The sequence below is a fragment of the Engraulis encrasicolus genome, chromosome 24 (assembly GCF_034702125.1).
Source record: "Engraulis encrasicolus isolate BLACKSEA-1 chromosome 24, IST_EnEncr_1.0, whole genome shotgun sequence".
In the NCBI taxonomy this organism is placed as follows: Eukaryota; Metazoa; Chordata; class Actinopteri; order Clupeiformes; family Engraulidae; genus Engraulis; species Engraulis encrasicolus.
Genome location: NC_085880.1, coordinates 40,975,999 through 40,989,720, shown reverse-complemented (window position 1 = coordinate 40,989,720; position 13,722 = coordinate 40,975,999). Strand labels below are relative to the sequence as shown.

General features: G+C 42.6%; 1 protein-coding gene across 1 annotated transcript in view; it reads right to left on the bottom strand.

Annotated features, from left to right (window-relative positions):
* Positions 1 to 4,227: 4,227 nt before the first annotated feature.
* The window catches only part of asrgl1 (asparaginase and isoaspartyl peptidase 1), a 28,578-nt gene continuing 19,083 nt past the window's right edge, over positions 4,228 to 13,722 (bottom strand). The window contains exon 7 of the mRNA XM_063191171.1: positions 4,228 to 4,518. Within this exon, the coding sequence (XP_063047241.1) occupies positions 4,307 to 4,518 (212 nt within the window). The 3' untranslated portion in view covers positions 4,228 to 4,306. The remainder of the gene's footprint in view (positions 4,519 to 13,722) is intronic.

Here is a 13,722-nt window from a genome sequence, read left to right as displayed (position 1 = left end):
GTGTGTGTGTGTGTGTGTGTGTGTGTGTGTGTGTGTGTGTGTGTGTGTGTGTGTGTGTGTGTGTGAGAGAGAGAGAGTGTGTCTGAAAGAGAGAGATGTAGGTGACCTGCCCCCATCATCAGAGCAATATTTTGCACACAAATGCACCAGCTGGCACGGAAAAAAAACACACACACACACACACACACACACACACACACACACGCACGCACGCACGCACGCACACACACACACACACACACACACACACACACACACACCATCAGACATATTTTCTAAAGGTGGCAGGTGTCAGCAAATAGCCAACAGATACAGCTCAAACATATATTATACACCCCCCCCTCCCCCCCCCCCTACACACACACACACACACGCAGGTCGGCAAGATGCTGTTGTGTGTGTGTTGACACCATAAGCAGCCTGTGGTGACTCATCAGTGTTGTCTTTCCGTCACGTGATCGCTCTCGCCACCAATCACCCAGCACAACCGAAAGCCCTGCACCCAGCACCCTCCCCCCTCTATCGCACAGCGGTGTGGGGACACCAGTCAGCTGTTTTCGCCTCAGCATCCGCTCAAAGACACCATGTTCGGGATCAATGACAGATCAAAAACTGCACAGGGACACAGAGCTCCCGCTGCTGAGAAAGAGAGAGAGAGAGAGAGAGAGAGAGAGAGAGAGAGAGAGAGAGAGAGAGAGAGAGAGAGAGAGAGAGAGAGAGAGAGGAGGGGGGGTTCAGGGTGGTAAAGCGTGACTGAGTCACCAAGGCACCATGTACAGGTACAGTATATAGGGGGGCCCACACACAGTCCCATTTATGAAAATATATGGCTGGGGGTCCATTACAGCTGTTCATACATAGGGCTCAAAATTTGGCGCTCCGCCCCTGAGAGAGAGAGAGAGAGAGAGAGAGAGAGAGAGAGAGAGAGAGAGAGAGAGAGAGAGAGAGAGAGAGAGAGAGAGAAAGACAGAGAGAGAGTGAGAGAGAGAGAGAGAGAGAGAGAGAGAGAGAGAGAGAGAGAGAAATTGTACAAAATACTGCAGTCGCTGTACAGCATGAATGTACAGCAACAACATAGGGGCTACTTATGTACATTCTGTCATTTACTGAGTTTGCAATCTTCTTTCTACATAGTAGGATTCAGGGTTGGACTGGGACTATAAAATGACCTGGGCATTTGTGGCATGGACTGGCCCCTAACGCATACGCGAGCCACTTTCATACTAATGTTGACTGGCTGAATCCACTGTCTTCATTGACGATGAAACAATGGACCTGCCCTACTACATGCTGGCCCAATCCAAGGAAAACAATTGACAACAACTGTATCGGCCCCTGGGGATTGTCGACCCACCAGGAAAATGCCCCCTATGCCGGATTACCAGTCCAGCCCTGTGTAACGGTGGCTAACTAGCAGAGTTGGCGTAGAACGATAGTAAACCTCCCCCCCTAAAGCCTCATACAGTGTCCATGCCGTTGGGCTGGGGGATTGGTCTTTTAGTCCAGCGGTATTGTACTGTGTCTCCCACTCAGTGGTGTAGTCTACTTTTTGTGGTGGGTATACTGTATATTTGAGCATTTTTTGAAGTGGGTATACTGTATATATTTGTGCTATTCAAAATAATGGATCAATCCATTTTAAGTGGGTATACTGAAATCCCTGATATTTAGAAGTGGGTATACTCCGTATACCCGCGTTCTACGTAGACTACACCACTGCTCCCATTTCCGAACTGATGTAGTTGACGATGTCGCACGTTCGCGCCCCGAGGGGGACGAACCGTGCAGGAAGACCTCCGTCACACCTGGTAGGATTGCTATGTTGCGCTTTACATTAGGTCAATACCATTTTGACACTACTTGCTCTTTGGCACTCAAAGAAATAAATTTTTTTTGGATATGTTACAAATATCTTTTATTGAAACGTGTTAATAAATCACTACAATACTGCCAAAGATGTGATGGCCATACACATCTTTTTTCCTGATTCATTTACGAAGTGATTAATTACTGTTAGGTATTATTACAGATTACATAGCACCAGAACCACACCGTGGACAACACAGAGCACATAAAAATGGGTATATATTACGACATGTCATTATGTTAAAAATACAATCTCTGTTTAGAGCAAACAGCTTAAGATTCAAGAGTGTATTCAGTAAGTCAACACTAAAATGGCATACTGGTAGTCTTCATGTGGTAACACTTTCTTTTAATAGGGCTATATTACAGTGTACTTACTCAATAGGTAAAGTGTATTAACGGGTGTAATAACATGTAATTACAGCTGTAGTACATGTTATTACACCGAACTCACAATGTGTATTTCTGTGTATCTACATACCAAGGGTGCCATTGGGCTCAGTTAACCCCTTAAGACACAGCTTTATACATTTGTTGTTACCAGTATGGTAATGACCAAGTCGTGGTGCATTACTAAAGGGCCTGTGTTGTGTCATAGTACTGTAGTGCTATGGTAGGTACATTTCAATGACTATTACAGCGTGCCACTGGAGGTACGGCGCGCATTAAGGGGCTACGCCCTTTGCCTCCCTGGAAGAATTCATCACTTTAATTAGTCTTAGAAAACCATGTCATAGTACATTATGGTCATCATTATCGTTATTATATTATGTAGATACACCAAATATATGATGTGATAACATGTACTAGAGCTATACTTAATGTTATGACACCAGTTACTCCACTGCACTTAATGAGTAAGTACACTGTAATTACAGACCTGTTAACATAGAGTTACCCTTTCTGTTTCATGCCAGACATTGCATACAGCTCTGAGAGTGTGTATCAGTAATGTCAAGTTATGTCCAGTTTCCTATGATTATGTATTGCACAATTGCAAGTACATGATTATTATTGCAGTAAACTATAAGTGCAAGTGGCTGTTTATCACAACACTGATTGATCCAAGTAAGACTGAAGCAAGTGTCTTTTGTGCCATGACATGTTTGTTAACAAACTAAAATAAAACAAATGATTTTCACAAATACTTATGTCCAAGAATTTAGGCTGTCTATGACCTAATTTACCTTATTTTGTTTGTATTAGCTTTGCAAAGTGGACTAAAATTGGACGGATTCTGACAAGTCAATGTGCAACGTGCAATGTCCAACAAGTTGCCACCTGAATTAAAATGCTATCTGTCCAAAAACAAGTTACCACCTGAATTAAAATAAGAGGATAGACAAGACAATGATTAGAGAACTACTACATGTGTCAATATATTTTATATGACACTTATTTAAATGCAGCTAAATAATACTATGCTATAATTGATTGATTGATTATCCACTGATTGATTGATTGATAGATAATCCACTGATAATTTGAAGTTATATCATTTTCCACATTCTGACCATGGTTTATAGAGCTTTACAGTGCATTTATGATGAAAGAACGGATTAGAATGCAGTCGGAAATCATTTTCACAGTTTTTTTTTTGCCACAACTATGTTGACTTCATCCCCACTGAGTTCTACACAGTGGTTCTAAGTGTCAGTGTCAGTGCAACCAGAAGAATAAGTTGAAATAGTTTCGTAAAAGGTTCTTAATACAAATCAATTTGTCCACGCATAGAAAACCCTAAAATTACCCAAAGCTGAGGTGATACAATGTGGAGAATACTCATACAGAAAAATCAAATCGCCCATGCGTTCATCTCAAGAGAGCTTCCAACAGGCTTAACACATTGACTGCCACGTTGCTGTTGGCATTTTGGATAGAATGACAGCCACAGCAATCCAGACCATGCTTTGGTGTTGTTTGTTGAACCACAGCATATTTTGTGGACACATGGCTCATTTGAAAGGCGAAACTCCAAGCTATCCGAGGCACTTTGCTTCTATGTACCTCAGTTAAAAAATGGTACGCTAAACAATGGCTACTTATTTTAATGAGTGGGGCATGGATGGGAAATGACCCAGGCTGGACTCAAATCTGGGTTCCCAAGCTGAAATGTGGGACTTAGCACACTGCTACACAGCATCCCCCATTCTATCAGTTTTTGTTAATCCCAGCATGACCAAAATCACATGTAAGGTGTATTGGAGTGTCTAGTTTCGTAAAATATGAAATAAAAGGAAAAGTATTAGTACAGTGTCAGTAGTCAACGCATGACATTCTAAACGTACTAGAACGGGGTTTTTTTTGGCAGTCAGTGTGTTAAACAATCAAAACTTGTCTAGAAAATAGAGTAGAGACTAGAACATTTGTCTAGAGTTGTTTTGGATGAACAACATGAGCCGAATGAATATCCATGATGAGTACAGGTATCTTGCTAGACTTAAGGCCGTTGTGCGGCCTCTGTGAAGTCTTCTCCGGCGTAAAGGCCGTAGTGGAGCTGCTCGGCCTGCACGGCCGCCCAGGCCATCTGCTTGCTGCTGAAGCGTGCGGCCCACACCCCCTGGGGGTCCACCGTGATCACCCCGCCCAGGCCCTGAACACGCTCCTTCATGTGGGCCAGGCCCAGGTCCGACGCCTCCTCCGCGGATCGCCCTGGTGTAGGAAGGAAGGAAGGAAGGGTAACACTTTATAATAATAATGGGTGCATAGAAAGTGTAATAAAGACTTTGTAAATAAGTCACTACTGATGAGCAAAACAAAGTTTTATTCAAGCTTTCTAAAATAGGCCAGACCCAGGTCAGATGCCTCCTCCACAGATCTCCCTGGTGTAGAATACAATAGAATAGATTATATTGTCATGCAAACATGAAAATTGCCTTTGGTCTCACTGTATACAAACACATTTCAATGGACATTCATTCCATTGCTCAAAACAAAAACACATACACAGAACATTGCATCCATCCTCTCCCTCTAGCCAACCTTCCCAGCATACACATCATATACAGTATAACTCCGGTAGGAAAGAAGGAATGTGGGTAGAGACCCTTAGCTTTGCCTCAACAGAAAAACAAAATTAGAAATATAGCTGCAAGCAGCAATGCGGGGCCAAGCAGTAAACTTGGCAAAGTTGCCACGGCAACAGAAGGAACTGTAGCGCCCCCTTTGGCCCAAATCTCGCCACTGTTGGGGTGCATTCCTTGGAGGGGAAAATGGGGAGAGAGACGGGGAGGGTCGGCAAAGGACCTGGGCTGGGAATCAAACCCGGGTCAGCCGCATGATAGACGAGTGCCCTACCGGTTGGCCACGGCAGGGCCTGTGCTGCCCTTGATTTATATTGAGTAACACATTACATTACATTACATTATATTGCATTTGGCAGACGCTTTATAACCAAAGCGACTTTCAAAAGAGGACATATTCAAGCCAACATCACAAGCAAATACAATGTGCACAGGAGATATACAGAACAATAAGTGCAGTTGCAGAGGGGTTAGTTTTTTTTTTTTTTTTTTTTTATTAATTAAAGAGTAAATAACGAGTACACACACACAAACTAATTAAACTAAACATCATGTCAGGAGTCTGCCCTGGGGCAAGGCCAGTTCAAGCATTAGTCTAGTAGATTCTCTCGAAAGAGGAAGGTCTTCAGTTGTTTCTTGAAGGCTGCAAGAGATGTGCTTAGTCTTGCTGCCTCTGGGAGACCGTTCCACCACTTGGGTACCACAACGGAGAACAATCTTGACTGGGAGTACCTAGAGCGACTGGATGGCAGAGCCAGACGGCTTGTACTGGATGAGCGCAGTTTCCATTCCCTCTCAAATTAGTCTATAAAATATCAGCAAGTAATTTCTATACTTGAGAGGCTTGCTTTTTGGACAGCAATTATAATCCTCTGTGATCATTCTATTTAGTAAAATTGTTTATATGACATACAATATTATGGAAAAGAATCAGGAGCCTACTGAAAATAGATATGGTCTTTGAAATCCTAAACATAAGAATCCTATAGGCTGCAATGTAATGTTGGCCAGTCTTTTGAGAGACTGGTCTGAGGAATTGGTGTACATAGAAGTAACGTGTGTGTGTGTGTGTGTGTGTGTGTGTGTCTCTCTCTCTCTCTCTCTCTCTCCCCCCCTCTCTCCCTCCCTCCTTCCCTCTCTCTCCCTCTCCCCCTCCCCCTCCCTCTCCCTCTTCCTCTGTCTGTGTGTGTGGGGTATGTGCAGGGGCTGGGGCAGTGGGGCTTTGGTTGACACTAGAGCAATAGCAGAACTACGCACACACCTAAGCTCTCGTCTCTTGTGTGTCCAGAGACCCCCTGCTGAGAATGGTGTCAGTGAACGTGCGCAGGTGCCGTTGGCAAAGGGGACAGAGAGATGAGAAAAATCCCTCCATTCTTTCCACAATTTTGAATGGCTGCTGTGAGCTGATAGTTTTTTCAATCGTTACGAAAATCCATACCTGGGTGCAACATAGTGTGAAGATGACCTGTGTACCAATATTTTGAAAATTGGGAGTACGGTTAAATAGATACAGGCAAAAATGTAACTAAAATTTTGACCTGCTGGTGGCGCTACAGAGTTTGAGCTGGGGATTTGATTTTTTTTGTGGTGGGTCATGGGATGGACTTCTGTGTGTGTAAAGAATCCTAGCCTAATTCGACAAACGGTTACTGAGATATGACCTCACTTCCTGTTTTGCCACTTTTACGACAATTTTGATTGGCTGTCACGGCTAAACGATAAAAGATATCCAATATTCCTTGAGACCTCATGTGTAGCTCAGTCCAGAGATACTATGTACCAAGTTTGGGGCGAATTGATCAAAAAGTGCGGGAAAAATAGCATTTTTATTGAATTTTACAAAATTCAAAATTGCGGGAAAACTATACACGCAGGGTACAATATCATCACTAGTTCTCGGATTTGTCCTGGGCCAAGGATTCCAGGGATACCACATTTTTGAAAATTGGACCAGCGGTTCAAAAGTTACAAGCAGAAATGTACCTGCAACTTTGACCTGCTGGTGGCGCTAGAGCGTTGGGGCTGGGGACCTATAAATCGCGGCGGGTAATGTTGATGCTGCCTCGAATATGTGTGCCAATTTTCACAACTTTCCTATGTACGGTTCTATGGGCTGCCATAGACTTGCAGAGGGAGAAGAATTTTGACTGGAGTCAATGAGGGAACTAAAACACTAGGGGCCTTCGCCAGCTTCGCTGCTTGGCCCCTAATGAATGAAAACTGAATGAATGAATAGAACAGCACAAACCACTGGGTTTGTCACATGAAACAAAAAAAACGCATGAATACAACGAGCAGAACAGCATCCTTAGTTTTCCCCTACAGTAGATACACACTAAGAAAAACCCAACTATCATGTGACAAACAGCAGCACAGTCCGCACCCAGTGTTGCCAGATTGGGCAGGTGCCCGCCCAATTGGGCTACTTAGGATGAGCGTCTGCGGGTAACAATCTGGAAAATTGGCCATTTGGCAGTTTTTTGGGCACATAGAAGTCAATGTACTTTGTTGAATTTGGGCGGAATTTAACGCATTTTGGCGGTTTTTGAGAAGCTTTTGGGCGGGATTTGGTCAGACACATCTGGCAACACTGTCCGCACCATTATTGACATGGCTGGGAATAGACATGCAACCTCACCATGCTCAATTGATGAAACCACCAAACAGTGACTTCTCCATGAATATGTGTTTCAACTATATAGTCTGCACATATTTTAGGACTGCATTCATAAATCACAAGGCATTTTAATAGGCTCTTAAAGCTGACACAGTGCGTTATAAACCACCATGGTTATTAATAGGTCAAAGCAGCTTTACAAAGCACTTAAAGCTGTGAAGGCATGTGCAGTACAGTATATGTAGCATGGAATTATAATCCACTGGAAAACAGTCTTTACAAATTACAGGGAGATACACAGAAAGAGAGTGTCATAGGTGACTGGAATGCATAAACCAACACCCCCACATCTATACACTTATATTTAAACTTCTCTGTGGAGGCTGCTGATCCATCAAATCCCACCCTCTAACACCTGCACTCTTAACCCCCCCACCCCCCACCCCCCAATTACTGCACTGTGACTATTAATATGTGAATATGTAATATATGTAAATAATCTGTATGTATATACTGTATGAATGCTTGTATGCTACTAGACACCTTAATTGTCTTGGGGATTAATAAATGTTCCAACTCTACTCTACGATCCTGTGTCCTGCGCTTCAATCTGCTGCTGGGGGGGTGTGGCTATAAACGTTCCCCTGTGCTCACGTCAGCTGCTGTGCGTGGCAATGTTTTCTTACAATGCTTACATATTATTGTCTCGTCTGTCACCGTTTAAAGTTTCCACCAGGTATTCAAAATGCTAGAAAGCAAATGATTTAAAAATGACTGGGGGATGGGAGAGAGGCTCAGCTGGATAGAAGTTGATGAGATCCACGTTCACTGGAACTGGAGATCCACGTTCACTGGAACTGGAGATCCACGTTCACGTGACAAGACTTTGAAATCACTTGAGTAGAATTCAAACACTGGTCTTCAGTTGAGACCCTGGTATATGGACACTATAGGCAGACTTCATTTCTCACACTAAATCCCTAAATTAGACCCAGGGGTGGAAAACCTATGTCTCGAGGCTTTTGACCCTACAGTTACGGTGATTTGACCATCCAAAATGTTGTAAGTTCTCTACGTACTGTATCTACATGTATATAATTTTAGTATGAAATATTGACACCACATTTTACCCATAATCATGATTATCATTTTTCCCATAATCGTGCAGTCCTAGTTGTAGGTTTTTTTCAGGCCAAGGTGCTTCAGTGCTGCAATTTTCAAGTAACTTGTACATGACTCTTGATGTTTTTTTATTTAGTAGAGGAAAGAAAAAGACGCAGGTCAAAAAATATTATCGCCAAATGCTATAAAACCGAACAATGGCTTCCCAATAGCGCTGATGTTCCGTCTCATGCCGTAATACCACACCTTGTTGGAGCACACACAAATGGAAAAAACTGCACACGACAACACACACACACAAGCACGCACACACACACACTTACACACACACACTTACACACACACACACACACACACACACACACACACACACACACACACACACCTCATGCCCTAGAGAAGTAACGGACCACTCCACAAGAGAAGTCATTCATTACATGCAGCATGCATAATGGTCTGCGGTGTGTGAAATGTCTGGAAGGTGTTGCTGATGCTGCATCAATGATTTGCGTGTGTATTCGTGTGTGTGTGTGTGTGTGTGTGTGTGTGTGTGTGTGTGTGTGTGTGTGTGTGTGTGTGTGTGTGTGTGTGTGTGTGTGTGTGTGTGTGTGTGTGTGTGTGTGTGTGTGTGTGTGTGTGTGTGTGTGTGTGTGTATGAGGGTGAGTGTGTGTGACGGTGAGAGTGTGTGTGTTTGTGTAGGAAGTGTCTAGAAGGTGTTGGCAATGTTGCCCATCAATGATTTACACCCCCCATCCGGCCAGAGGATCACAAGGTGACCTGAAGGTGACCTGCAGCAGTGTTTCTTAACTGGGGGGTCGGGACCCAAAACTGGGCAGCGGAGGGGTCCTGGGTGGGTCACGGACCTGTGGCGTAAAAATGTACTAATTCATCCTTCTATTGTCAGTCACCATCTTGCAACAAGATGCTTTATTGAAGTCGAAGAGAGATTTAAACAAGGTTTAAACTCCTCTCCAATAGTTTGTAGATATGTGGCATGTCAGCATACAAAGCGAATGCTTGATGCATAATGGGCAATTTCTGGTCTTGAAGAGGCAATGCATCCTCAGCAGTATTGGACATCGAAAAGCACACATTTTGTCTCTAAAAGGGCTACCTATGTCTTTTCTATGGTAGACAGAAACTTTCAGAGCTGATTTCTCTATTATCTACCCTAAAAAGTGAACACATTCAAAAGGCCACAAATTCATCAGAAATCACCAGATTTCCATGTGTAAGGTGGTGTAATTGTGAAGCTTAGAATCAGCGCCATCTATGATGAACTCAATCTGCCCCCAGATCTACTTGTGGCCGGCTTTCCAGTGGCTGGTCACATGTGGTGGTAATGGCAGTAAGGAAGTGGTTTGACTGACTAATTCACATGACCGCAGTCACTGCAATGTAAAAGAACCACTGTTAATAGAACTCGTAAAAGATTTGAAATTAACTCTACTTCATATAATATTTGGTTTTTGGTCTATTTTACTTAATGTTCAGTGTAGCATTTGCAGAAATAATTCAACTCGATATTGTATAAATACTAAGAGCTGTAGAGTTGAAATCACATCCGCAGAATTTTACACTGACATTTGACTTGATTTTTGATTTCCACAATGTTGTAAATACTTTATCTGGAATTAATTTTACTCTGAAATATTGACAGTTGTGTATGGTGCCTCATGCCTCTTTACGGCTTCTGAAGACTCTGTAGTAGGGATGTCGCACAGGGGGGTAAAATGTGACTGGGTCACCAGGGCCCCATGTATATATGGGGCCCACAGAGTGTCAGATTTATGTAGGCATATGGCTGGGGGGGTCCATTGGAACTGACTGTACATAGGGCCCAGATTTTGCTGCTATGCCCATGCAGGCATGCCAAGCTACCAGGTGATCTCTACACGTCCAATGTGGAAGATTTGCTTCCCCTCGTCCAACTGGTCAGGGCTAATAGGGAGCAACACGTTCCCCATAACTGTTAGTCTGTGAGCTTATGATGTCATAGTGATTTAAAAAACAATACATTTGGAAGTGGCTATTTATGTTTGTCCTAGATTGAGCAATGTAGATCAAGATTGTACATGAAGGAGGTCAGACGCCCCTGTTCATGTAGTACATGAAAAATAAAAAAATAAAAAATAAATTTGGGGCGCCGCAGGAGCGGCTGCCGTTACCCTAAGTTTCCCCTTGTGGGATCAATAAACATAAGTCTAAGTCTAAGTCTAAATAAGTCTAAGTACATGCAAATGCACAGTTCACAAGTCACAACAGGAATACTTGAAATTCATACTGCCCTACAAACTGCAGTAACTACGCCAACATTGAAACAGAAAACAATGCCTTCAAAGTTTTGGTATTAGGTAGGATATTGTAGTATCTGCAAATTTGACCAAGCAACATCTCTACAACGGGACACAATTGGACCATAAAGCTTTGTCACAAGATAAAGGAGGTGCTATGAAGACCATTTTCTGTATAAACTAAATTTTGAATATGTAGCTACTGCACTTTGCCTATGTATGGCAGAATAGTGGAGATATACTGTATGGCAGGGCTATTCAATTAGAATTTCATCTGGGCCACATTTCGTAACCAAGAACTTAAGTCGGGCCGCACATTTTCACTAACACAGAAATGACTCTTCAAATCAGTCTACAAACAATTTTTAAACATAGTAAAGAAGAAGGATCAGCGCACACTGGTGGACTTAGTTTTGCTGTTTTTTATTTAGGTTAACTTTTTAGGTGAAATTTCTAAACACATTCCTCTATCTAACCTAAAACCTAACCACATTTAATGTGAATGTACAAGAGAAGCAGGAGATTCACAAGAAAATCATATGTTGTACTGCAGTATCAAAACAGTAGCAAAAATCCTCTGCAGTTGGGGGCCACCTCTGGGCCGCATGTGAACTGCATCTGGGCCGCATGTGGCCATCGGGCCTGCCAATTTTATAGCACTGCTGTATAGTATGAAAATCAGGGCTTGACACTGGCACCTGCAAACCGGCCAAATGCTGGTAAAACTTGTCTGTGGCTAGTAACAATTACAGTGACACTAGCCAATTTGGCAGGCAGCTTATTCAAAGGTATGACATATAAGAATAGCATATATTCTGCATTTTACACCATGTGCATCAATTGTTTCTATTTAAGTTCAAGAAAAGGCTCAGTTACTCAGTTCCTAAGCTTATTTGTTTTATTTGCACTCATCTGATTGCTTTAACACATCAGCTTCTGAGGTCAGATGAGCAGCGTCATGATTAAGAAAAAATAATAATTTCACATTTGTGGCTAGTAGAATAGCTGGATGGCTAGTGACTCAGGAAAACCACTAGCCACATGGCAGGCAAGCAAAAAAGTTAGTTTCAAGCCCTGATGAAAATGTGTTTGTGAATGAAGGGGCAAAGTTTGAGAATGAATGGGTAAAACAAAGTAATAATAATGAGCACCTAAAATAATCTCACTCATCTGACCTTAACATGCTCCCAAGGCAGAGGAGAGGAGACGACAGAACAGGACCCACATTTACCCTGTTAGCACTGTGTGTGTGTGACCGCTTTACCCTGTAAGCACTACGTGTGTGTGTGTGTGTGGCCGCTTTACCCTGTAAGCACTGTGTGTGTGTGTGTGTGTGTGTGGCCGCTTTACCCTGTAAGCACTGTGTGTGTGTGTGTGTGTGTGTGTGTGTGTGTGTGTGTGTGTGTGTGTGTGTGTGTGTGTGTGTGACTGCTTTAAGCGCTGTGACTCGGTGTGACTGCTTTGAGCCGCGACGTTTTGGTGCCTAGAGGCAGGCAGGTGCTTGTGGAAAGGCTTTGCTGTGTTTACACAAACACACTCCAGGGAAAGGGGAAAGGGGGTGGTTGAAGGTCGGCCTGACTTTCAGTGCAAAACTGCTCAGCGAGACGGTTCTTTTTTTCTGCTCTCAACATTGACTCCATGGCCCTTTTGACAGTTGTGTGTTAAGGCATGTGTGTGAGAGAGTGAATGCATGCGTGTACCTGTATTAAATCAGAGTGTTAAACACTTTTCTTTTGTCTTTTTCTTTTTTAAAAAAATATTTTTTTTTGGTCTTTTACGACTTTATTGCTGATAGGAGAGTTTTTGAGGTGGACAGGAAGTGAATGGGGAGAGAGATGGGGAGGGGTCAGCAAAGGACCCGGGTACTACACTACTATGACATAAAACAGGGCCTTTAGTAATGTACTATGACTTGGGTCATTGCCATTCTGGTAACAGCTAATTTATAACAGCGTCGTGTCTTAACGGGTTAAACAAATACACCGTGACTGGACGTGACTGGATATCCAGCTGGTAGTAAGCAGACAGACATGCACGCCATGATACTCAGAGACAAAAAATGTGAGGTATGCTTTGAGGAGAAGCTGCCAGTAATGTAGTACCTTGCTCCATGAGGAAGAGGATAAGCCTGGAGAGACGTCTGACTCTCGTGATTAAATTCGGTGGTATTAACTTGGTGCACTGTGTAATATTTTTTTCAGCAGTTTCTTTTCAGAATTCATGCTGCCCATTTACAAGTTTTTCACAAAGACGTACTACCACTTTCAAATTCTAAGTATTCATTATGACTGGGAAACATGAAATAGTGGATCTCCTCTATTGTCCGCCATTTTGAATTACCAGAAATAGAGATTTTTAGCTGCAAACCTTACTGTACTTTGGTCATACTAGTAAATATTAATTTATTATTCAGCAAATATTCATATTCATTAAAAAATCAAATTTTGCAACAGGCTGCATAGTTGTAATGAGCAACATAGTTGCAATACCTAGACTGGCCAGCATTCTACACAGTGCCCTTTAAGAGAGAGTAAGCGGAGTTGACAACATAGCTAAATTAGGATGCCATGTTTTACAATGTATAAAGTACATTAGAGTGCACTGGACAGAAGCACCTTGCTCTGTGTAGAAGAGACAATTGTAAGTTTATTACTGAAAACTGTAAAAAAAAGTATTCAAGTTCAAAATTCAAAAACGTATCAGAGCTTGTTATTTTGAAGAGACAGTGAGAGGATATAACTAAACGAGACAGCAATGTTTTACATTTGTATAATGCACACAGACACTGCCAGTGGTGTA